This window comes from Hippichthys cyanospilos, chromosome 6, assembly GCF_059441005.1.
Source record: "Hippichthys cyanospilos isolate Australia breed blue-spotted pipefish chromosome 6, RoL_Hcya_1.0, whole genome shotgun sequence".
NCBI lineage: Eukaryota > Metazoa > Chordata > Actinopteri > Syngnathiformes > Syngnathidae > Hippichthys > Hippichthys cyanospilos.
The window spans coordinates 9,932,313-9,958,019 of NC_142374.1; the positions used below are offsets into that span (position 1 = coordinate 9,932,313).

Sequence of the window (25,707 nt, forward strand, 5' to 3'; positions counted from 1 at the left end):
CTTATCCACACAGGGGTCACAGGCTTGCCGGCACCTATCTCAGCTGGCTTCGGGCAATGGGCGAGGGACACCCTGAACTGGTCGCCAGCCAATCGCAGATAGAGGAATTTAATCCATTTAACTTCACCAGTTGGTGAAGAGTGAGCAAAGATTGCCTCTGCTGGTTTAAGGCAAAAAATGAACTTTATTTTGCCAATACACTTAATTCCAAAAATTCATCCAAATTCCTTACAGTCCGTGTATTGATTTTGGGCTTACTGCAAAATAAATCTATTTGAGCCTGAATATGGTATTTTGAATGCCTAATGATAATGTTGAATTCCCCAACTGTAACGCCTGAGAACTTGTCGTACTTGTAGAACACATACAAAGCGAGTTCACAAGAGATGATGTATCAAGGTAAATCAATGTCAGATTGAAAGAATCCCCCATCAGCTAAGCCTCTCAAGCCTTCTTATTCTCCTGCACTAACATTTACATCACGGCAGTGTGCAGTGAAGAGCACCCCTAAGGCATTTTGCTCGTCTCTGCCAATTACTCGCTTCTTCTCTCTGTGAAATGAGTAATGATACGAGGATGATATAGATACTGCAACTTGCCCTGAAGCAGCGCACAACGCTGCTCTTTGCAGCCCAGAGTCTATCAATGTGCAGCTCTGTCCCCCCCTTTTTTTTCTTTTTTTTTTTGGGGTAGAGGCAGCAGGCAAAGAGATAGTTGTGGTTTTGTGTGATGGATGTGCACGTGTGCGATTTTTCAATGCTGACCTGTTCACAGCTGGGCTCTGGCTAATGATCTCGACAGCCTCCAGTGTGTCCTAGTCGGAACCGCCTCATAAGCCAGTGGGGTGGTGGACCATGGCTGATATGGATATGGGATGCGTTTATGATTCAAGCTTAGCCGCCCTCACACAAAAGACTGGCCCATTAACCCATAAGCCTTATAATCCACTCAGTAAACAAGGGATTCCCACTTACAATAGATGCCCATGCTTGGCCACCCAGTGGAGCCTGCCACACACATTTGTTTTTCTCTGAAGTCAATCACTCAGCACATTGGCTATCAGAGCACTGTTAGATCATAATGTTTCTTTAATAACAAACACATTTAGGAATGGAGTGATGACAAGATGCACAAATCATCATAGTAAAAGTATGATTTCAAAGTGTGGGTCCAACCTCAGCTATTCTCTTGCCTTATTTGGCTAAAATATGTACTTTTATTCATTAATTTTATTTCATAACAAAATAAAGACAACCATTCTGAAAGTGACTCCACGGAACTCTCATCCCTGATGCCACCATAATCTACCTCCCTTTCCCTCTCCTCCTCTGGCCACATACAAAAGAGGAGCTGGTGCAATGCCACTGCCTGTGTCATGACATCCAAGAATAGCAACTGGCACTCACAAAAACAGGCGCAGACCCTCTGATGTAATAATTAGAAACGCATGATTGCACCGACTACAGTGCCTTCATCCTTGAAGATTTTCACTCTTAACACATACTGCAAAAATAGCAACCTTTACATGTGATATAGGTTGTGCTGTAGTGTGCCAAATTTGGCTCCATTGCTGACAAACATTCACATCAAAAACATTGATTTGGCTGAGTGATGAGATGAAGAAACAAGGCACTTACCCAAAAGATGAGATTGAAGATGAACATCAAATACTTCAAGCAGCAGAGGCACCCTCTTGCCATGTTAAACTTCTTGAATTCTAAAAGGAACACAAAGGATAGATCCAAGTAAAAGACCACGTATTTGCTCCCTTTAGGTGAGCTGTACTTGTTGTTGCTCTTGTCTCCTGCGCTGGCCTCAGCTGCTGCTGCTGTTGCAGCCTGACCCTGCTGCGTGTTTTTACGTGGCCCCGTGGAGCCGTAGAAAGCACCGGCAGTGAAGCCGCGGCCACCAAATGGGCGGCCAGACGTGGAGGCTTGGGGGAAATCAGAGTCACAGCTATCTACTGAAGGGCTACGATGAATGGCTGACTCCTCACTGCTGGACTTCTCCATGCTCTAGGGCTGCTGCAACTGATGATCTCCCTGACACACAGTCTAACATAGTCCCAGAGGTGACAGGACAGAACAGCGTGCCCTCCGATTCTCCGCCGGTTCCCAAACAGAAAAAAAAAAAAAAGATGGAAAAGATACACAGACAAAAATGTAATTATATCCAACCCAAATCACACAGCTGAGCCGAGTAATTTGTGTGTAAGAGTCCAATGAAGAAGAGAGAGGATCTGTACGGCTCAGGACTGCCGCTGACGTTTTGCGTTCGGTGCTCTTAAGTAGCTGTGCAGGATGCTCCTCTTAAGACTCGTCTCTTGAGACAAAGTAACTTTTTCCTATATCTCTCTGCTTGATAGGCTTCCACTTGCAGGTGAGCTCCCTGTCGACCGTCTCATTTGCTCACCAGTTCCACGCTTCCACTGCCGCTGACCCAGGAACTTTTTTCACCCCGACACTCCGGCTTCTCTTGTGCAAAGTGTACAATTCTTTTTCCCAGCCTTCCAGCCCGTGCTTCCCTAAGCACGCTTGTCTGCTCTAGTTGAAATCAGCAGCTGTGATCAGCAGCTCTGTTCCCCGCACTGCCGGTGCACGGCTCTCCCGGTAGCTGCGGCCCAACTGACGTGCCGCCCAGTCGAAATGCAACTGACCGGCATTGCCTGCTTCCCAGTAAGCGCACTGCACTCCCTACCCTTCTGTTACACTCTCCCTCTCTAGCTCTCTCTCTCTCTCACTTGCAACCCCTCCCCACTGCTGAGGAGACAGCCAATGCAGCAGCTGAAGGAAGATCCAAGCTCCACCTCTCCACTCCCTGTGTCTTTAATAAGCTCATCGCCGTGTTTGCTTTGACTATACATGTTCAGCAATTTATACTGTCAGGGGACATGAGAAGTCACAGTTGAATTCAACACTGATTAAAAACTAAAAGAGGACATGACGTGCTTCACAGTAATATGGCTGGTCTCTGGAGCTTTAGAGTTGGGGGCAGAAGAGAGTGTGTGACATTTTTGCAAGTGCACACATCCAAGTACAATTGCTCATGATTTGTATTCTCCGTATAAATACTTTTCAACTACTGTTATAAATTTACCACGATTCATTTGGCAGATGGTAATTTATTGGTCATTTTGCAAAAACAGGCTGAACTATTAGGCATCTCTCTGATGTGGGTTGGGGTTGAAGAACTACAGCTGCAGATTCTAGTGGGTCTGTGTTCTTCATTATAGCACTGCCCACATCCATGTAAGGGGATGCAATTTACTGGCAATGACTTGGGTTCGGTATTGTCACCAAAGCAATCAAAAGACACTGGGGATTTGAAGATACTGAGCGCACTGCAATTCAGGGACAAATACTAAATAGTGCTGGTGAGTCACACACTTAACTGACAACCTGTATAGGGCTTTGATTTAAAAGTGGCCTCACTCTCTGATCTAAGGTACATCCCTAAATTTCGCCAGCATCCTTTGTAAAAGCAAGAATATTATAATATTCAAGTTGTTCCTTTGATTGTTCGAATTTATATTACGTCCTCAATAGACTGCAACAAATTGTAATAACAGTGTAATTGCCCTCACTGACTCCCAGAAGAGCAATTTCTTCACCACATTCTCAAAATTGCACATAGTTCTGTATTATATTGTGGGGTAGGGTGGGGTGGGGTGGGGGGGTGCAGCTCTGTCTCCAGACACGAAAAGGAAGATTTTCATTTGAATGGTTTTAGAGGGAGCAAGTAAAACAAAGTGGTCATGGGCAACCTGATCAATCTCCCTTAGTTTTCACAAATGACTGGGGTGTGCCATCCCGGGGGATGGGGTGCGACCCCTTGCTTTTGCTGTGAGAGTTGTAAATGCACATCTATGCCACCAGGTGGTACAGTGGTGCTCTCATTGTCCATACTCCAGTGTTAATGTTCCAGATCAATTTGCATGTATTATTATTTATTGCTTTATTTTTTTTTTTTTTTAGCATCAAATGGTTTAATTTAGGATTGACATACCTTTTTAAATCATGAACTTTAATGCAGTTTTACGTATTTTTTTCCTGTTTCAGACTACCCTGTGCAAACCCTATCAAATATTTATGTAAAAACATATTTTGAAAATTGATTTATAATGCTTTTTTTTCTTTTCTTATTGAAAAAAAAGGATACCATTTTAGGTATAGTTTAGGGTTGTACAATGAATCCAGTTTTCATCACGGTCACGATATTGGCTGCCACGATTAATTAAGCTTATCCTCGACAATATTAACGTTTAAAAAGCCGCCTACCTTACATGTTAAATCAAGCACTTTGTCATACTACACCGGGGGGAAATTTTTCCCACATGGTTGCATGACAAAAGCTTTTGTATTATTTACCAGTGTGAAATGGCATTGAGTTCTTCACCGGATATATACCTCCTAATATATACCGTGCTGACTGTTAATTGAGACCCATTTTGAAAAATTGGCTCAATATTTGAAATTTAGTTTGAAATGACTGAAATTGAAATTTTTACTGCTAATTGATTAAAATTTGCTTGAAGGTAAACAATGTGCTTAGTTCTAAGTAGGTTTAGGCTTCATTTTTTTGTCATTTGTTTGCACTCAGCAAGTAAGTTAATTATTTATTTACTTTATGTGTATTAGTTTATTATTATTTGCAAGTATTAAGCCTCAAAGCCTTGTTTATATACTGTTTGTTTAAAAAAAAACAATTGTAAAAAAAATACATGGCAATACATTTGCCATGTCATGTGTGACCAAACATAATGAATAATTGACCAAAATAATTGTGATTATTTTTTTATTATGATATTATTGTGCAGCTGTTGTATACTTATTTTTTTTAATAGATACTTATCTTATTTATAATCACTGTGGCAAATGGGGAGTACAACATATTTTCTCTTTCCTGGGGGGGTTGCAAAAAACAAAAAACAAAAAAAACATTGAAAAGTACTGGCCTAGTGGGAGAACATGCATTATGAATAAGCAGAACTGTAATGCTGTTGTGTGTTGTGTGTAAAGCGTTTAACAAGGTGTTTTAACACAACCTGATGTCAGCCATATCTAACACTCTTGATCACCAACAACTAACTCACTCGCTCATTACACCTCGGCGCTCTTGCTTGTCCTTCCTACACGACGTCATTTCCTTCCCAACAAAGCGGCCCCTCCTCTTTTCCACAACAGTATAACAATAAATTGACATTACAGTTTGTTAGAGGAAAATTACTTTTGGTACGTCGTTTCACTACCCAAGCAAAGCACCAGTCAATCATATCTTCTCAATTTTAGATTATGCACATTTGCAAGGGAAAAATGACATTAATACTGCAGGTAGTAATATAACTTAATAATAATAATAATAATAATAAACCTTTAATTATATTCATTATTCCTGAGGGATCAACTGTGTGTGTTAAACTGGGCTGAGAAGCAAAAAAAGGAGACGCGTAGTGGTTGCAGGCTTGTGAAATGTGCTGTCGGTGAGACACCATAGTGTGCATGCTTCAAAATCTTTCCATTCTTTTAGTTCAACACAAGATTGCACCATGATATTTTTGACATTTATTTGACAGACACAACTTAAATGACCATCTGCAAAAACTGTTATAACCGTGATTATTGTAAAAAATATGTATATTTTCCTAGTTGGAGTGAATCTATGGGCATTTTTATTTTTTTTACTGAAAAGCTTCGAGGGCAATCGACTATGTGGTAAATGAATGTAGGATACATGTACTTCTCTCTAGTTCCACAGTTCCATCAGAGCTCAGTGGGGCTCTAAGTATGCATGTTGCAGACTCCACAAGCATGGTGAAGGATACTTCTGTAGTAATTTCCCTGCTGAACCTTGCACAGAATCACAAATCTAGTTCCAATCAATAATATGTTCTGCACTGCTGCTCCAGGTATACAGCATATAGAGATGAGAGAACAGCACATTGAGACTCAGGAGAAGCAGTTGTCTGCAGGAGGACACAACAATTGAAGCCACACAAGGAAAGAAAAGAAAATGAACAGAGAAGTGAAGAGTGGAGGAGAACACAGAATAATAATTTTTCTATGAAAAAGAAAAAAAAAGCGCCTTGCTGGTGTTCCTTTGCAAACAAGTGCTTTCCTGGTTCTCTTGCAACTGTGATACTACCTCAGATGGCAAAATATTCAGTGGGTGACTTTTACGACTCCTTAGGTGGAAAATGCCAGCTTTAACAGGCCATCTGAAAAAGGGCTTGAGTCTCTTATTGAAGTAGATCAAGAGAAAAGAGAACATTCTTTGATTTAGAATAGTGTTTGTGAATACTTTGCATTTCTTTTCATAGAAAAAAAGTTGGATGTTCAATAACTATGGTCATTTTATCTGGGGGGGGGGGGGGGGGGGGCAATATTTAAAAGCTTCAATTTATGTAAAACCTTTCTCTTTGTAGCTGCTGCAAATATTTCTAAAGAGGACCATAATTGGTCTGAGCATTGATTCAGAGTAACCTTGACATGAGAAACTTCTGGGAAGCCATATACCAATACTAAATCTTAAGGTAACACAACACAGCATAGCATCTTTCAAAGACATTGAAACAACCTCATTAGCAGGGTGATGAGTTTCTCAAAATAGGTTTTGTTTTATTGTTGCAAGGTTCAGTTTCCGCTTTTCAATATGGCTGAAAATAATTAGACATTTTTTAAGGTGACAAGTGCTGCATTCTATAATTCATCAGCACTTAATGAAAAATGTAATTTTACACATGACTAACTCGCCGCAGCTTTAATAGTCCTGCTTCTATGACTGTGGTTGCATTATCCAGCAGGGAGGAAGAACAAAAAAAACAAAAACTTGATAAGTAAAACCTGCTGGGTCAGTTTGGATTATGAAGAGAAGCAACACAGTGGAAGAAAACACTTTTAAAATAGTCTCCAACATGGGATGTTCTTACTCCGTCAACACGAGAACAGACAGGGGAAAAAAAGAGCACTCTCACTGTTCCAGTAATTGAAGTCTTATGATACAGTTCTCTGACTTCAGTGACGGTAGCTTGCCTGCATGAGAAAGGTTCTCCCACTCTCTTGTGCCCAAGGGTTGGCTGCTAATCATTTCAGAAACTTCATCCAGTCAGCTGGGACAGACGCCAGTTCAGACCATGAAGCGAATAATGCACGTTTGCAATATGTTCCCATGTGGCCATGGCAAGCCCCTTTTTCCAACTCATATTCAAGTCTTCCATAGAGTTGTCACAGTCTATCCCACTACCCATGATGACTCATCGGGAGGAAGCGGCAGCTGAGTTCTAGAAGCTCAAAGCACACTGTCATTCGGCCTGCGGTTTTTCCCAGGATGCCTGTCATTTCCAGCATGGCCCGTCACGCTCCATCACATTCCTCATGCGTTTTCACGTTCCGTCAATGATTTTTCTTGATGAAACATGGACACCAGACAGTGTTGGAGAACAGTTGTGGCCATGGCAAACCCCTCCCAAACTGTGTACGCTGTGTCAAACCACAGAAGAACACAAAGTATACTGCTGCAGACCTGTAAACCATCACAAGCTTGAGAGACACCATGATAGAATGTGACAGAATGGCCATCATACCCACAAACGCATCATAAGGACCATGAGAATACACAGCAAAATCAGACAAAATGTGCACCAAGTGTGCCTCAGAAACGTAAATGATTCCCGCCTTATTTATTCCAAATTAATACTTTATGTAATGTCAAAGAATGCATTCGCCCCTTCTTTCAAAGTCAACGGTGGAATTTGAATCTGATCTGATCAGCACACAAGCTGGTATTACTGGAAATTTTCTTGGTCTTCCAGGTGTCATCTTGACTCTCCACCATTCCTCTCACCTGCCATCTCTTAATTATTCTTCTGACAACATAAACTGTAAGCTCAAAATGCGTTGGTATCTTTTTGTAGCACTACCCAGCAATTTGAGAATTTTCATTTTTTTTCTGAGGTACCCTGCTTCTAGGAGGAACCCATGCCTGATGAATGCTTGCATAAGGTTTAAAGGGGGCCCTAAAATGGAAACACCTGCCACTCCCTAATGACAGTTGTTGATACATGCTAAAGAACCGATGAGCCGGTAAAGTTCTGATCTTGGAGGAAAAAAAAAAATATATATATAATAATCTGACACTATGATATGCTCAGGGTGGTCCAACATTTGCTCATGCCAACATTATTTTTTATTCATATAATTGTATTCAATGTTTAAAATAATACCAATGCTTTACTGTTTTCTAATGTTGTTTTTTCCCTATATACATGAGAGACTATAAATGTGAACAAAGAATGTTAAGTAATAAATATATATTGTTTCCTGACATTTGCACACAACTGTAATATTGAATACATATATACTATGGAAGTCATTGGATTGAATCACATTTCTGATTTGGCAAATGTTTTACACTCTGTATCCGGGCTTGGGGCTGGCACAAAAAGGCTTGTAATATTGTTTGTTGCCAAATTGGTTGTCATTTTCTGGATGATATCTATTGAATCGTTACGAGGCTGTGGGACAATTACTTCCGGTTAAAGGTCATTTAAGCCAGGAAGCGCAAGTGTATGACAACATGACACAGAGAGAAATAAGTAAACTGCGAAAAGACCATTGTCTGATGGAATCTATTTTTCTTTGATTATCTACTTTGGGTGTGTTTGTTTTTTTACACGAACGGTAAGTTATTTTTATTGATTGATTGACTGTCTAATTCCAATACTGTAAATATTAAATGTACATACTTGTTTTACTTTTCACGGTGTTCCACGAGTAAGAGAAATAAAAAGCATACTGTGCACAGCAGTGCGTGGCATGATTCCTGGACCGAGGTAAATATAAAGTACACTCTACAAACGCTGTACACTCTTAAAATATTTGAGTTAAAAATATCCTAATTGTGAGTCAAAAAAAAACCAAAAAACGACCCAATACTTGGGTCAAGTTTACCTGTCTTTCTGGGTTGTTTTATACCAAAGCACGTATAAGCAAGTAAAGAGGTTGTTGCATAACTGGACAACCTAAAAAATGTTGTTATTTTGTGGAAAAACAACCCAAAAAGTTGAACTAATTATTGGGTCAGTCCTTTCTTGACCAATAGTTTGGTTGTGTTTAACCCAACTGCTTTTGGAGTGTATAATTCCCAGTATCACCTGTAAGTTGTCAAATTAACAAACGCTGCAGACATAGATGGTGTGTGGCACAGAACATTACCACTGTCATTTTATTCCATACTTCCCAAAGTTTGAAGTGGAAAAAAATCAGATGCCATAATTTTGTTCGTACGCACCCATTGTACCATATGTACAATGGGTGCGGCTCACTCAACTAAATTGCATCTTAAAGGTTGTCTCCTTGCCGGGAGCCTAAACTGATGATGTATTAGTTTAGTCTTTTGGGGCTCCATGATGTACAGCATAGGTATGACAAACTGCTGTACAGCGGTTTCCCTGACTAAAACTTAATTTACATCTTGCCAAAGGCTGATGCAGCTGACATAAACCTCAAAGGATTTTACCAGAAAAAAAGCTCAATTCAATTTTGTATATAAAACATAATTTAACATACTATATGCCAGTTTGACCTTCATTTTTATATTCTTGTTGAGAATATAACAAGAATATAACAAGAAAATAATGTTAATCAAGGTTGTCATCGTATGTGTTCTGGTGTTCATCGTATATGACTCAGAAAAGGTTAGCTCTCATTTTGTGAATTTGCAACATCGAAAAAGTTTAATCTTTAATTTTTCATTCATGGAGGAAATCAATTGGTAATGCGGATAAAGCAGAAAGAAAGATGTGGCAAGTGCTTTATCGAATCTGACTAGTAAAGTATGTTTTGTGCAACATTTTTATCCATCTACCTAATAGATAGATAGATACAGTAGATAGATAGATACAGTAGATAGATAGATAGAGCGATAGATAGATAGATAGATAGATAGATAGATAGATAGATAGATAGATAGATAGATAGATAGAGAATGAGAGAGAGCAAGAAAATTAGAGAAATAGAGAGAATTCTGTGATTTTTTTTTCTTTTGGTTGTATAAAATCAATTGGATCCAATTAGCCACCTTTAAGTTTAGAAGAAATTTTCATGTAACATGTCTTCCATGTTCACTGTACTTTTGATGCCTTTTATGCCCTGACAATAAACGTTGGTGATTTACCGGCTGCAAATCCCCAGTTACAAGGTCAGCAACTCAGTGATGAAAGTGTAGAGCATCACACAAAAGACTCCAGCATCTCCTAACATAACAGCAACCCGAAAATAAATGTGTCAAATGACGACATATCAATAAAACAGTGATGTCTCTTTTGAAATCTCAATAACTGTGTCACGGTGTGAAGCGATGTAGCCAGAACGTCCTCTGCAGTGATAATTAGCTACTCCTTGTAAGGCCATGGCTCACATTACAGAAGGAATTACCGTTGTATCGCTTTACAGAGTCATTGTGAAACTACATCAGACCCGCAGATATACAAGTGACATTCAACTGCATGTGATCCTGAGATGGATGTATGATCAAGGCCGATGTAAGGAGGGGATTACAACTACAAAGAGTTTCCGCACACGCAACGTGCCTTTGGCTCCTACAGACTATTTGGCAAGCATGTTGCTGTGAATGCAAATAGACCTTGCTGACATGTTCACTTTAGAATGAACTAACAAGATGGAATCACACAAAACGTTATTTCATTTGATCACATCATTATGCTAAAGAATTATACTTTAGTTTGATGTTTATATCTGAATCTTGGCCTTTTACAATACAGAGTTACCCAAGATGCTATTGGTGTCTCAGACTACTGACTACTGAGATCAAAATACATCAATAATAATGGCTAGAAACAGGGCTAAGTAAGACTTTATGACGTCATGGCTTGCTAAGCTAACCTCTGAATTTTTTTGCTGCAGGAAAGCAAGTGCGGAGAGTGGGGGTGCGTAGAACCGCTGTTACATATGTACATAAGTTGTTCTATGAGCCCTGAAGACAGAGGCGGTGCTCAATGCACGGAATACGTTTTTGCGCAGGCGCAGGACGAGACTGCATACCATCAATTACATCAAATTTGACACCGGACGACATATATAAGGCTCCAAACATTTTTGCAACTACTTTATACGGCTCTTTTTGGATGGGTAAAAATTAGAATGGTTTAATTATACAAGATCTATGCAGAATAAGCTTTCATATACGCCTTTTAATTAGTTGATTATTCATTCATGAGACCTCAAATTTTCCTGTAATGATAATTCTCCATTTTAGCATGTCCTTTGGACAATTAATAGCTTAAAACGTTTTGTGAAGTATTGGTGGAAGGCCTTCTTCTCTTTGAATATGCTGATACACCAATGCACTAAACAAAGTCCATCAAGGCATGCATTGAAACTTTTGCTGTGGTAAATATATATCTTGAACATCGAACAGTTCCTGTTAAGACTAAATCAAATCCACTGAAACTAAAATCTTGTTGAGAGCCTTCCCAGATGGGTGGAAGCAATTAAAACTACAAAAACAAGACCTGCTCCAAATGTTCTTCTATTTTCACTGACCAACAAAAATTATATAACACATATGTTGGAACCAATTCCGTGAAAAGCGCTAAAAGACCTTTTGATCAAACATTTAGGAAATGCTTACTGACTGGTCAGGTCACAATAAACCCCCAAAACTCATGACTGGGTATACTGGGCCAATTTTGGTATGCAAATGAAACGTTATGGGAAAAAAAAAAAAAAAACATCTTGTGGCCAAGCCCCAACCCTACCAGTATTTCAACGAGCACCTCTTTCATACTTGTGTGACACAAAGTAGGGCACACTCGAGATTGCACAAGCAAAGTGAACTTACTTAGAAAGCATTATAGTACATTGGCATTTAGAGCAGAATTGGCAGTTCCAATTGTAATGCAGCACAGTGTCAGTAATGTCTGGGTCAAACAGTCTGTCGCAAAGAGGTCAGAAGTCGGTGGCGTGTTTTACTGAACCACACATGAATCTGAGAATAGGCTGAAAGACAAATCAAGAGTGACACTGTGCCCCTGATGCTGATCAAAGGAGCGGATGAGTTAAGCTTTCTACAACAACTAGGAATTTTATCCAGTTCATTGGCAAATGCAGGGATGAGCTTCTGAAGTCGAGCTTTGACTAATAATTTTCTGGCCTCACGCCTATGAAAGCTACTATAGGCGCCTTTGAAAAGTTGACATCCTCTTTCATTGCCACAATATAGTTTCCTGTGATATTCTACCTTTTCTCTATATGTGAATTATGATGTGTATGTTCAAAAAATATAAGCTTACCAGGGGCCGCTGAATTGTGAGGCAGACATGCAAACCAGTCTGCTATGTGTATTTAAATTGAAATGATCTCATTTTCTTTACAAAACAAACAATGCGATGTTCTATTTAATTGGATGGCAGTCCCAATTATCTACGGAAAGATGGAGAGAGCAACTTTGCATTTTGTGATGCTGTTTATTCTGACATATCTCCTTATAGGCATAGGTGTGTGCGTGCGTGCGTGTGTGAGTGTAGTTGTGTGATCTATTGATACTGATCGATCTGCATTGGTCAAATCGTAACAGCAACGGGTATGTTAGAATAATATAACCACATATAATAAGTTTAATTTTTAAATACTTTGCAAAGGGCTCACATGTATAAAAAATACTTTTTTTTAAATCTGGTTCAAAGGCCTCTTTTGTGTATTAAAATATTATTTAAAGACCACACAAAACTACTAAACAGTAAACCAACATTAACTGCAAAATCTCAATGTGTGTATACTTCCACTGCAAACAACTCTTTAAATTTTAATATTACGGTGACACTATGTTTGTTTTGCGTGTCATTTCAGATCTGTTGAAAAAAAAAAAAAAAAAAAAGGTTTACTCGTGCTGTTGCACAGGGCAGCATAGCATCTGGTGTAACAAAGCAATTTGCTCCATCTAGTGAAAATGGAAATATTACAACTTAAAACTGCAATCAACACACATTCAGTTTGCCCTCAGGAACCTTGCTCTATATACCTTTGTATTAGTGAAAATTGTACATTGTACATTGTACATTTCTGTGTATTTCAGTGTTTTTTGTTTTTTTAAGAATCTGTTTTTTTTTTTTTAATTTTGATTTTCTCTTTTTCTGAAATAAATCAGGGAGCTATCCTGCAGCCCCTAGTTTGCCAGTTGCCCATCCTGGCATTACGCAATGAAACTAAATGTAGACACATGCAGAGTAGGTGTAACTTTTATTACATAAAACTTGAGCCATTTTTAATTAAGATAGTCATCTTCCGCTAAGCAACTTAAGTTACTTGCTCAAATATAGGCAAAGGAAAGGCGTCATGACTTTTTATGTACACTAGGAAGTGAAAGATTACTTTATGTCCATGTCATATGGATAGAATGGCAACCGAAACGGAAGCGCTGCTACTCAGAGCTCAAATTCCCTGAACCTACCACTGATGCGGCTGTTACATTAAAACTATTTATGGCTGCGGAGGTACGATATTATATACGTTGGGTGAATTTTGATTTGCTCCGGGTCCTTAAAGCTCAGAGGATGGGATTTGTCCATGTGACGCCTCATGAGCAATGCGACACATGCTTAAATATCCTCCTGTGCTACAGAGAAATGGGTTATAGGGCACACAGGAGCGCTCACAAATAAAAATGTCTTCACAGTACAACACCAGCTGGGTGGGAGTGACAGGACATATGGAACATTAAAGATAATCAGTGAGATGGACTAAAGGATCAAGCTACACAGAAAGCAAGGTCAACGTTTTCTTTTTTTTTTGCATCCCGGGTTTTCAGCGAAAACATAAAAACACCTAACAAATGTCCTTATCTTGTAAAGTTAGAGCACATGTAACGTTGAGGGCATTGCTGCTTTCAGTGATAGAGGAGCTAGAATGAGTTCAATACATCCTTTAAAATATACCTCTAAAATGTCCACCCATACTATCTATTTTCTTGATTGCTTATCCTTGTGAGGGTAGCGGGGGGGGGCGCTAAAGCCTATCCCAGCTGCTGGGGGATATGTCCTGAACTGGTTGCCAGCCAATTGCAGGGCACACACAGATGAACTGTGATAAAATAATATAATATAATATAATATAATATAATATAATATAATATAATATAATATAATATAATATAATATAATATAATGTAAGACTTTAGTGACCTCAAGGGAAATTTATCTTGAGCAGAAAAGAGTTCTTAGCTTGAACAAAGCAAAAGTGCAAAACAAAAAAAGAAAGAAATATTCCAAGAAATTGAAACAACCCCCTAATCATATTTTCTACACTTGGCAAGGCTTCGAGTGTATTGATCCCTACATCTAATGATCCATCAAGGTCATATCATACCTGTGAAATCTACAAACAGCTAATCATAGAATGCAAGAGGTTGTTTGATTCAGTTACTGTCATCAATCAAACCCCCAGTGGACACACAAGTGGAAGAAAAGTGCTTCTAAAGGTGGCATTGACCAAAGCAATTTAAGGACGAAGAAAATCCCCAAACACTACTGAGGGAAATGGTAACACATGACCGATGTTTATTGAGGTAATGCAATGGCCACTACATTATGGAAAGGGTGATTTAATTTTTGTTAACTGTTTAAAAGGCCATGAATGGAGCTATGCCACCACCAAAAACTCAAAAATGACAAATTAAAAAGGGCTGGTAAAAAAACAAAACAAAACAAAACAAAAAAAAAACATTAAATATATTTAATAAAATCTATGGGCAGCAGCAGAAAAGAAAAAAAGGCTAAAAGCTTTAATCTGCAGATGTATTAGCTACAAGGCCTCAATTCCTACAATCTAGTGCACCTTAAAAGCCCAAAAATAGTGCATGCATTTTTGAATTGGTCAAAATGTTTTCGACTATTCGTGGAGACACTGTCAAGGTGTTTATGATAATTCACGAGAAGTCCCTTTGTCACTGCCATGCTACGGGGGCGACAAACAGAGCAGAGACAAACCTTCTGAAGCCTGGTTTAAAACTGTGGCAAAGTATCGTGAATCTTTTCACTTGCAGGAAACTGCCCTGCTGAGGATTATTGCCCTCCTCCAAAGAGGCAGCTGGCACGCCATTGTGTTAGTGGGCGAATCTCCACAATCCATAACTGTTAATGAAGGGACAGAATAAGCCTAGCACCACATGAAATCACCATTGTAGCGCATGTACACCTTTTATTATTATCAAAGCAAAATCCCTGTTGCATTGTAAAAGACTAAGCGCCACTGTAATAGCTCCCATCACAATACACAAGAAAAATATACAGAAAAAGACCAAGAACAAGGGATGTTAGATATTTTTTGTGTAAACAACAGCTAAAAAGGGAAAAATACATCCACAAAGCTGTGCACATGCGGTGCAAAGAGAGTGGCCTATTTTACTTGATTTAGTTATTCACTCACAAATGTGTGTATCAAATTAAACTGTTACATGTTTTACGGAAACAAAAACATAATTATTAAAAAAATAAGAATGTTGTCATGACTCTCATTTAGTACCATCAGGTGTTACCAGAGCAGGTCATCAGCATGATTTGCTTAGCAGTTTCTGTGCGAGACGCCCATACTAATAAAATGGGATGGGTACTGGGGCACCCATTACATAGGCAGCATTATTTAGCATTTCACCAAAAATGCAAAAATAAGTAAATGAGAAAAATGTTAACTATTCAACATCTGTATCATAATGCAAAGAAAAAAAAGTTACTATTTGAGAGGCTCCTGGTAGATACTAGCCAAACGAGACATTTGAAGTGCAAGGAAGAGAGAGTTTAACATGGCTCATTTGACTTGACTTGTAACGTTAAATACATACACCCTTGATGTTACTCATAAGTGACCTGCTCAGGCAAAATAGTCCTTGTCTGAAAAATTGAATATTGAGCTTGCATATTGTAATTTTACACGAAATTCCATTTAAAGTTGTATATAATACAGGAGGGAATGTAGAAAATTGACAAAGTCATAGCAATTTGAATGTTGCTGGGGTTGAAATTCTTAGTTTTGAGAAAAACACATTTAAAGTTTTGGCACATACGTCTTTCAAATTCACAGCGCAACCAATTCTTTAGGAAAACCCATGAAATTAGGCAAAAGTGGTCATTGTGAGCTCAACTTCAGTATGACTTTGAAGATCCTATTAAGCTTACATTTTACCTCCAAAACAAGTTTGCTTGTTTTGTTGTTGCTATTAAAAATGTGAAAATAAAATGTCTAACATCCGGCCAACTTTTACTTGCTTATTTGGAGACAGCTTTTCCAGGACGTGCTAGCAGGCTAGCCAGATAAAAGAATGAATCCATTATTTTCATAACCTTTGATTACAGTTTCAATATTTTGGCTACTGAGAAATGAAATTCGCCAATTAAGGGTGATATAGTTAGAAATCTGAAAAGTTATATTTTTGTTCACACAAAATATTTTTTTCATTGACGCAACAATTCTATCTATATTCTATAGCACTTCTATCTGCCGACAAGCCACATGTGTCACCAATGATCAGACAAGTGCGTAAAATTCAGTCTTAGGGAATGAAATACATGGGGGGGCCATTATAATTACTTTCCAAGACATTACTCACTTTGTTGCATATTGATGATGATTCATTAGTGACTTTGTTCATGCAGCACACTTGGTCACAGTGTTGAATGGTGCTCTGTGCAACATCCGCTGATAAGTCTCTACAGCTACAATGCATAGACAGAGATGGACAAAGATAGACATAGTCAAGCAAGCTGAGGAGATGCCTCATATATTTACTGCCTGAAGATAATCAACTATTTTACATTCAAAGTCAGAACTCATGGGCCCGTCACACAATTTTACAAATATAGTGTAATTGACAGATTTTATAGGCTGAACAATGGTCACATCTAATATGGCAGATGCACATGATATACATGTAAAGGGCACTCAGAGTATCAGCATCAAAACTAAAAACCAGAAAAAAAAAACAAAATCAAAACAAAGGCAAGCACTGCTTTTGTGTGTATAAACCGTTTAATTCAGAACATAAATTTCTCAAAAAAAAGTGGCGGCATCGTACGGTAATCGGACACTCTGTGAACATTTTCAGAGCGTATGAGTACCCAGACAGGATAGACACATTTATTGGGTAGTATCTAATAATGGTGGGAAGAGATGATATTTTTTTTTTTTTTTTTTTAAGCATTTTGGGCCAAGAATGCAATGAACACACAGGAATGGCTGTCATCATGTCAGCCAAATCTTGTGAGTGGACCAGTCAATGCTTAAAAAATAAATAGCATTTTAAATTGTAGTTTATGTTATAAACGGCCTTGCATTGCTTTTATTTTGAAGTCTTCCAGTATGTTTTTCCTCCTGACTAAAGGCTACAGTACTTGATCATCTTCATCAGCTCTGGAGGTTAACAAATGCGTGTTGTTGTTTTTTCTTCAATTGGCATTGTTTTTTCTTGGCTGACTTCTCATACCAGCGCCCCACTGTTTGCAGGTGAGGATGTATATTCTGCACAGAATTAATAAATCATATATAATAATAATTAAAATTGAGAAGCATGCAATGTGGCTATTCCTTCATCATACAAATCAGTCTTGCAATTTTTATTGGCAGATTCCGAATCGGAGGCCTTTTCTGGGTCAAATGAATATCCATGTTGAGACATTTCCTCTTGACTTTTGTCAGAATACTCCATTTCGGGACTGACAACAACACTTGGTGACTTGATGTCACATGCGGTCCCAAACTGGCCGTCCTTTAAAACCAACGAGTTTGATTTTGGGCGAACTGTTTTCGCAATACAGGATGAGGCACAAAAATTGGAACACCAGGTATTTATCAAACTTTACAAGGTTTCTCCCTATATGCATCAAGAGCTCAATTTGGGATCTCCGGAGGTACACTTTAAGTTATGAACCTGCTCTTCCTTGCACACTTCAGTAAGAAGAATCAATACTGATTTTCTCTTTCCCTGTAGCAAGCACTGTCGTGACTATGCCACCTTTTACATTTTGAAAAAGTGACTCATGCATTTAGATCAAAATCAGTCCTGACAGTTAAATTCAAAACAGCAAGCATCATCTCATATGCTCGTGACTATTCTAGCACAATATTGCAACAGCAGTTTATCATCTGCTTTTCTTAACCTACCACAACCCTGTATCAGGCTTTGTGGCATAATGTACATTTTTGTCCTATCTATGTTCGGTGTAGCCGTTAACTGTTGGAAAGAGCAAGCTAATTTGGTATGAGGCTTCAAAGTGCCGCTTATCTTCACTGGGGTCATGGGCCGGCTGGAGCCTATCTCAGTTTTTGAGTTGACCATTATTACAATCCATTCAGTTGATTGTTTATTACTGTACATGTGCATACCTGCTTTTCATATCAATGAATTAATGCAGCACACACGTCCCCATGTGCTTCCATCAAGTCCACCAAATTTGCGTTACACCATCTGCGCCTTGAAATAGATCTGCTTTTAGGTGGTATAAAAGTATGTCTACTTTTGGTCACGAAATTGCAAGATACGCTGCAGGCATGGAGTACAGTTGCGCCAGGAGGTCTATTGAGTCGAAACAGGGTCTGCAAATTCCCAAACACCAAAAACAAGACTGCCTGCACGAAAACGAAGATGTGCTGGTATTTAGACAGAGTGCCCGTGCGCTCGTATACCAAATTAGAGTCCATTATCGTTTGTGTTCATGTCTCTGTGTGGTATCATCATATAACAGCACCATTATCGGGGATGACCTTTGAGGTTGAGTTTTGTTTCATAGCATTAAAATTTAAGCATGATGCACCAAATTCATTTATTGAATATTTTTCACTGTGTGCAAAGCCATATACGTATGGAAATAGTCAGAAATGAATACATTTTTTCACTCTTATAAAATCTAACACGATTCGCTCGGACATTGCTCAAAACATAAGAGGCAAAAAGGCCACTGGGAAATGAAATTCAGCCTCTACCACTCAGCCATCAATTTTACATCACTCTCAAGAGCACAAGGTCTCCTCGAGAATGATTCACAGCCAGGAAATAGCTTTCCTCTGCCCTATCACCCATTCCATATACATTATAATATCAACTTCACCAGTGGTTAAATCATTAGTCACACTTCAAGAAAGGATGTTACTTCATGTATTTATGATTTTGAATGGAAAATACAGTAGCTCTTTAAGGGTGGCTTTTCCAGGAAATGACCCATTATACAACATTTATCAGTTTTTTTTCACCACTTGCTCAGTTATTTTAATTATCTTTTTCACAGACCGAGCCTTTTTTTCTTCCAGTTTTGTTGTGCCATAGTTTGTGAATTGTTTCATAATAAATATAGCTTACTTGTATTTCACTTTCTGACCAACACATCGCACACTATGTTTTGCATGTGTTCTTGTACTGTATTTTCTTCAAAAGAAAAAGCTACAACCATATAGTGCATGGTTATTAAAACTTTGCTGAAACAAAAGGACTGGTCATTGACTCAGGGGTAAGGAGCATAATATTGCATTGACTTTATAGATCTGTCTGTACAGTATGTTGAACTGTAAAAAAAAAAAAACCCAACAACAACAACAATAAATCCCCTTTCCCAATAGCGCATCTGTTGTATGCTTTCTAAAACCAGATCGTGAGTAGCAATTTTGTTCTTTCCAGACACTCATGCTGTATAGTAGTTGTTCACTCACTTCCGTGCATGCATAGTGTGTTCAGTTCCGACGGTGTGAAACAGAATGTGATAGCAAAGTTGTCTGCCTGTATGTGCCCTGCACTGAACTGGCAACTCCTCCAGTGTGTAAACAACATGGGTGGAAACTGATGTATTATCACGAATGATTTATTATTCCTAAAATGGACTAATATACCTAAATTTAAAAAATAACTAAATGGTACAAAATATATATCGATCACTTGATATCACTTTTTTTTTTTTTTTTTTGTTTTTTTATCAGACAGATACCGGTATGAATAATCAACACTTAGGTATCAACGATAGAGCAAGCCACAGAACCTCCATAAACATAGACAGTTTCAGAAAAACACCTAACTATCCCAATACAGCATTTCTCTACATTAAATTAATGAAACTTCCCTAGTCTTCTATGATGTCATTTTTATATTGTTACTGTAAAACATATAGAGCAGCCGATACTACTGTTGACTGCCATAGCGAGTAATGCTACCTTGAAATGAGACCAGATCCTACACCAATACTTGGTATCCTGCTTGTTTATCCCGAGTATAACACCTACCTGACAAAGCTTGTATGCATGCTGACTGAGCTTCCTACTTGCGTGGTACAATCAATTGTGTGTTCCTGTAGCCTAAATCTGTCACAAAAAACTGTCAACCTACAAATGTCACAGCATTATGTGTTGCACTGTTTCTCTGACTATATCCCTAATGTGTCAAACTGAAAAGAGAATATTGATGTATAGAAAAAAAAAAAAACATCATCGTATTAAAGCCATCTTGCTTGCATTCTTACCTTGAAAGTCAAGTCTAATGTCCCTAAAAACACCAAGTAATAGATGGACATTGATGCAATAATCTCAGAGGGCTTTTATTTTGAAGTTTTGCTTCAGAACGCTGGTTAATTTGACACATCCTCTCAATATAGGCGTTCCAAGTTATTGCCACTATATTAGCTAATAACATCAAAACACCATCATTAAAGAATGATATTCAATCAAATGGATGCGATTTCAGAGTTCTCGTGCTTGTAATTGTTGCTGGTGTACCATCTCGAAGAACTAATTCCTAATTGAGCTAATTAGAGCCTCATTGAGTGTCACACGCTAAAAACTTAAGGACCATACTGTTTGGTCGCCCTGCCCTCAAAACATCAGTTATCTGGACTCTGACTTTTCACTCAGAGGAAAAATTCTGCTCGACCCCCAGCACACACTCACACACACACACGCACACAAACACACACACACACACACACACACACGCCACCAAGTGGCTTGGACTGACATGGACAATGCTATCTCCGTGGCATCAAGACGATTTGTTTGAAGCATCAACTGAAGGATACTCCAATGTGGATTTATCCGCAGAAATACAAAAACACACACAAACCGCATTTGCAAAACAAATAGGTTTTGCTGCCTTTTATGCAAAAATGCACATTTGAATGAAAAAAAAAAACACTTCTGCAATCATGATTAAACCCAAACCAATGCGTATGTAATCACTTCTCTGAGACACATGACATTTTTGCTTGTTAAGGCAACTTAAGAAAGTTCCCTAGAGAGATAGCACATAGAAAACCAATATTCTTTACTGTGAGAGAAGGATGAGAGCAGACCTTGTAGAAACACCCCATTACTCTGAATAGCACAAACCCAGTGTAGAAAGAACAGAGGAGATGTGTCATTACTTGTCCCACCATGAAGCCAGACATGGGGATAAAGTGGCACCCTACCTGCACATCGCTAGTACATTAAGGCACTTTTGCTTCCCTCAACCCTAAAAATGAATATTTTACTGTATGCACCTACTGAATCTCTCACATACACACTCTTATTCTTAAGATATTCCTTGTACACATAGGTATCCTTCTACTGAGCACAGCATTTTCTAAATAAATTCTTATTTACACACTATAGAAGCTGCATGACCTTTATAGGGAGAATACATGACATTTAAACACATTAAAAGATTTTAGACACACATGAAGTGAAGAATACAGACAACACAAATGTACTCATATCTTTCCAATAGAAAATTTTGAGGGCAGTGTGTGTTTGTGGGTGTTTTTAATGATGTTGGATTTTAAGAGAAAGAAGCTAATAATAGTTCTTCTCACAAAGTTTGAAGCTGATATTGTTAATTTATTGACCAACCGTGATTGAGTTTCATTTGAACAAATACATCCCAATTACAAAGTATGGTGTCTACAAAATGGGTGGATTAACGCTTCGATATAGAATTCAAATGCAAAAGAGACCATCTGAATGTGATGAATCCACAAGAATATGGCGTGATGATGACTCATATGTGAAATCTTAATGTGATTCAATATTTATCAAGGCTCTCAAAACAAGACTCAAGTTTGGTACATGCATCTGTCGAAATATGCCAATGTGGAATTTGGAAGGGTCGGTTGCTTGTAAATTAAGTGAAATAGGGTAGAAACACAGTGTGCTTTCATAGTGTGCTCGGCTCCAGTTTGCTTCCGCTGTGGAATTCTTGATTATCACAGGTGGGAGGCAAAGTGGAGCCAAGCTCACCCTGCTGAGAATTTTAAAGAAGAACAGTACACTTCATTAGGAGATGCTTTTTAACAGGTCTGCAAAAACTATAATGTTTTTGGAGCTAATAATTGAATACGATGCAACATTTGTTTTTCTTTTTTTTTGTGTATTATAGTCATCATTCAAGAAGAAATTCAAGTTTGCATAGGGCTGGGCAATAAATCAAATTAATTAGCTTATTTAGGAACTGACAATTTGAAAATAAGATAAATTATAAACTCCGCGTTTTGCGCCAGCTGCATAACTTTGAATGAATGGATTACCAGTCTTGTTTACTACTTCATTGTGACATTCAAGGAAGTAATGCACAAGCTATGAATCTTTTTCTTTATTTTTTTGCGCAAGCTATAAAAGGTAATTTTACATTACAATTGATTTAAAATCATTACACTTTAATGTTGCCTGAGCACTTTGATTTTTGAGGATATCAAACATTTGATATTTGAATACATTAAACATTCTTTACATAAATGTTGTAAAGACAATCAGGATACACGCTTGTTGCTTGAACATTTTGCACAGAATTTATTTTTGTATAAATTAAACATTCTTTACATACATGTTTGTTAGGTTTAGTACATGGATTAAAAATGACAGAAATTGTAATCATCCAGAATGACTGAAAAAAAATAGAAAGGGATTTCCTTTTGCTATATCACACAGCCCTATATATAAAGCAGATAACAAACTTGCACACTCTGAGCTAGGTTTTAGGAGGTCCGGTGTCTTGTTCAAGGGCTCCTCAACTGTTAGCAAGATGCAGAATAGCATCAGTTCACTGGCTCTTCCTTTGAAAAATTTTGTAAATATAATGACAATTTACCTCTCAGTGCATTCATTTTCCCATTGTTTTTTAATGCCTACACAGAAGATACCAATGAAGGCAAAGAGGAGGAATTAACATCATATTTGGAAAGCAGTGTTGATGTCTCCAACATTTTTTTTAAACTTTTGGCGGAGTCACTGAAATACATTCAATTAATCACGTACCACATCGCTATAGCTTTTCTACTATTGAGACTTGCTGTATGAAGGTCACACCATTTTTTGGTAGTACTGAATGTCTGACAGTTTTTATATTAACAAATTCTCAGCGGACATAGCAACCCTGTTTGGATGAAACATAGTATACCATTTTCTTTTCTCAATATTCAAATCCTGCTCAGTTTTCACATGGTCTACGACAATACGCATGTAGGGAAGAGACCGCCGACTCCCGGGGGCTTACAGGTTTTTGTAAGAATCCAAAAAGGTTTGGTCGGCAGTATACTACAGTTGCCAGTGCAGTACGTTCCCTCGCGGACATTCACTTACTGAAGAGTTTGCTGTTCCATCATATTTCTCATTTTTCATCAAAGATTTGAACGAATCAAACATGGCTCCCGGAAAGCTTCGGCCATGGCGGACACCATTGAAGCTTCTCAGCTGGGCTCAGCGTCAAACACTAGTCAAATGCAAAATGCGCTGTAACGTGCTGTGCCAGGAAAAAAAACCCTACACGCTGTGATTGGATGTGACTAATGGCTACAATACATCCTAACTTGCCTTGAGAATCATGACAAGATGGTGAGGCAAAACAGGGAAAATGTGGTCCAAATGCAGCTGAATGTGAATAAAGACCATCAGATGCTGGGGAAGTAAAAATGATTCTCGTCCCTCTACGGATCAAGTCCAAATGTAGTTATGCTGAATTATATACTGTCTGGTCACGCTTGCAAGGGTTCTCATCCACACCATGAAGTGGAACATTTTTGGGGACATGCCAAGCATCCACAGCAATGACGGCCTGTCACCTTTGCTGTCACACATTGCGTAATGGATATCCCAATCTTGCTTTAAGTGTACTGTATTATATAAGCATTTGAACTCCATCCATCCATTATCTGTAGCTGCTTATCCTCATTAAGGTCACTGGCTTGCTGGTGCCTATCCCAGTTGTCATTGAGCAGTAGGTGGGAAACCCTGACTGGTTGTCAAGGTGTCAGGGCAGCATTCAAACTGCAAACAATCAAAATGTCTTGCCTGATACACAGTAACTACACAAAAGTTATTTCAACACTGTATTTCTCCGGGGAAGAGAAATCAAGGCCAGATGAAGTGTAAAGAAAAAAAAGATGTGTATGTAAACTGTATCAAAATATTTCCATAAAAGAAAAATGTATTATTATTAAACTTAATTACACTTCCCTAACTAACTGTTGGGCCAATTAAACATGTTCAACGTTTAAACGGATATTTCTAATTGCTTAAGTGAAAGATATTATCATCAACTAAACAGTTATTCAATGACATAAAATGATATATTGTAATTCACCAACTTTAGGAAGAAGAAGGCTTAATTTATGCAATTAATATTATAGGACTCAATAATTAAAAAAAAATAAAGTCTTTGAGGGCCAGATTAAAGAACAACAAAGCAAGTTGCATGCAATTTGAGGGGCCACACTTTGCCCTCCCTCGATTTTGGCTGCCTACACTCATAAATGAACATTCCTACATCAAGAATCATGACACTTTAAAAATAGGCAAATAAGAGTGGCATAAAAAGACTCATTGGCCTTTATCTCAGATACATTCTTTGTCTAGAGACAGCAGATGTGCAGCTTTAAACATCAAATATTCAACACCAGTCACTTTTCATTAATGCTGTTTCTACCTCGATATGCATATCTCAAATTAAATGTCAGAGCTGCTATATAATCACTTTTTGTGGGTCAAGGTGATGAGGAAGAACAACATTTAAGCATAGATTGTAAAAAACAAAAAACAAAAGTGTACCTCACATTACATTTCAACTGAAGCAAAAAATAGAAAGCTAAATCAAATTTATGCACATAATCGTGCTTTGTAAAACAAGTGCCTCAGGACTTGGGTCGCAAATCTCTTACCAATACAGCTAGCAAATTAAAATGCATGGAAAGATACCACGAGTGCATTATTCTGACACATTCTTAGGTATGTTTACCTCATTTGTTGGCCTATTGAGATGTTATTTTTGCTTTCAGGCCTAACACAATGTTAAAATAGTTCTTAATTCACAGAAATGAAAAGCGATCATTTTGCAAGATGTGACTGTCTTGCATACCCGATGTATTTGTAACAACGTGATAATGCAACTTGTATTAAACAAGCCTCTGGGCCATTGTATGGTTAACATTAGAATTAACCGCAAAACTGAGTTCAGCTCACTATTTGGGTCACATGAGCACATTAGCTTAGATTCAAGATACTTAGTACCTCAATGAAATGTGGAAAATGTTTCTTTATGCTGGTTTTAAGCTCAAGGCGAGGCAGATTGACATTCGGGGGTTTGAACGTCAGCGACACAATGACGAGCTGAATCCGCAGGGCGTTGACATCTGTGACAGCCTGGAAATCGCTGTTAGAGGTCTGATCTACAACAGCCTGAAGCTTACACCCTGCATCCCCC

At 38.3% G+C, this 25,707-nt stretch overlaps 1 protein-coding gene across 4 annotated transcripts in view; it reads right to left on the minus strand.

The window, feature by feature from the left end:
• tspan9a (tetraspanin 9a) overlaps positions 1–25,707 on the minus strand; it is a 192,466-nt gene that overhangs the window by 81,168 nt on the left and 85,591 nt on the right. For 2 of the 4 annotated variants that reach the window (XM_088417340.1, XM_088417339.1), the window contains one exon: positions 1,638–1,717. In XM_088417340.1, coding sequence (XP_088273466.1) covers positions 1,638–1,700 — 63 coding nt within the window. In that variant the 5' untranslated portion in view covers positions 1,701–1,717. Of the gene's footprint in view, positions 1–1,637; positions 2,688–16,614; positions 16,721–25,707 lie in introns of those variants that run through there. The other 2 variants (XM_088417338.1, XM_088417337.1) reach the window with 2 other exon arrangements.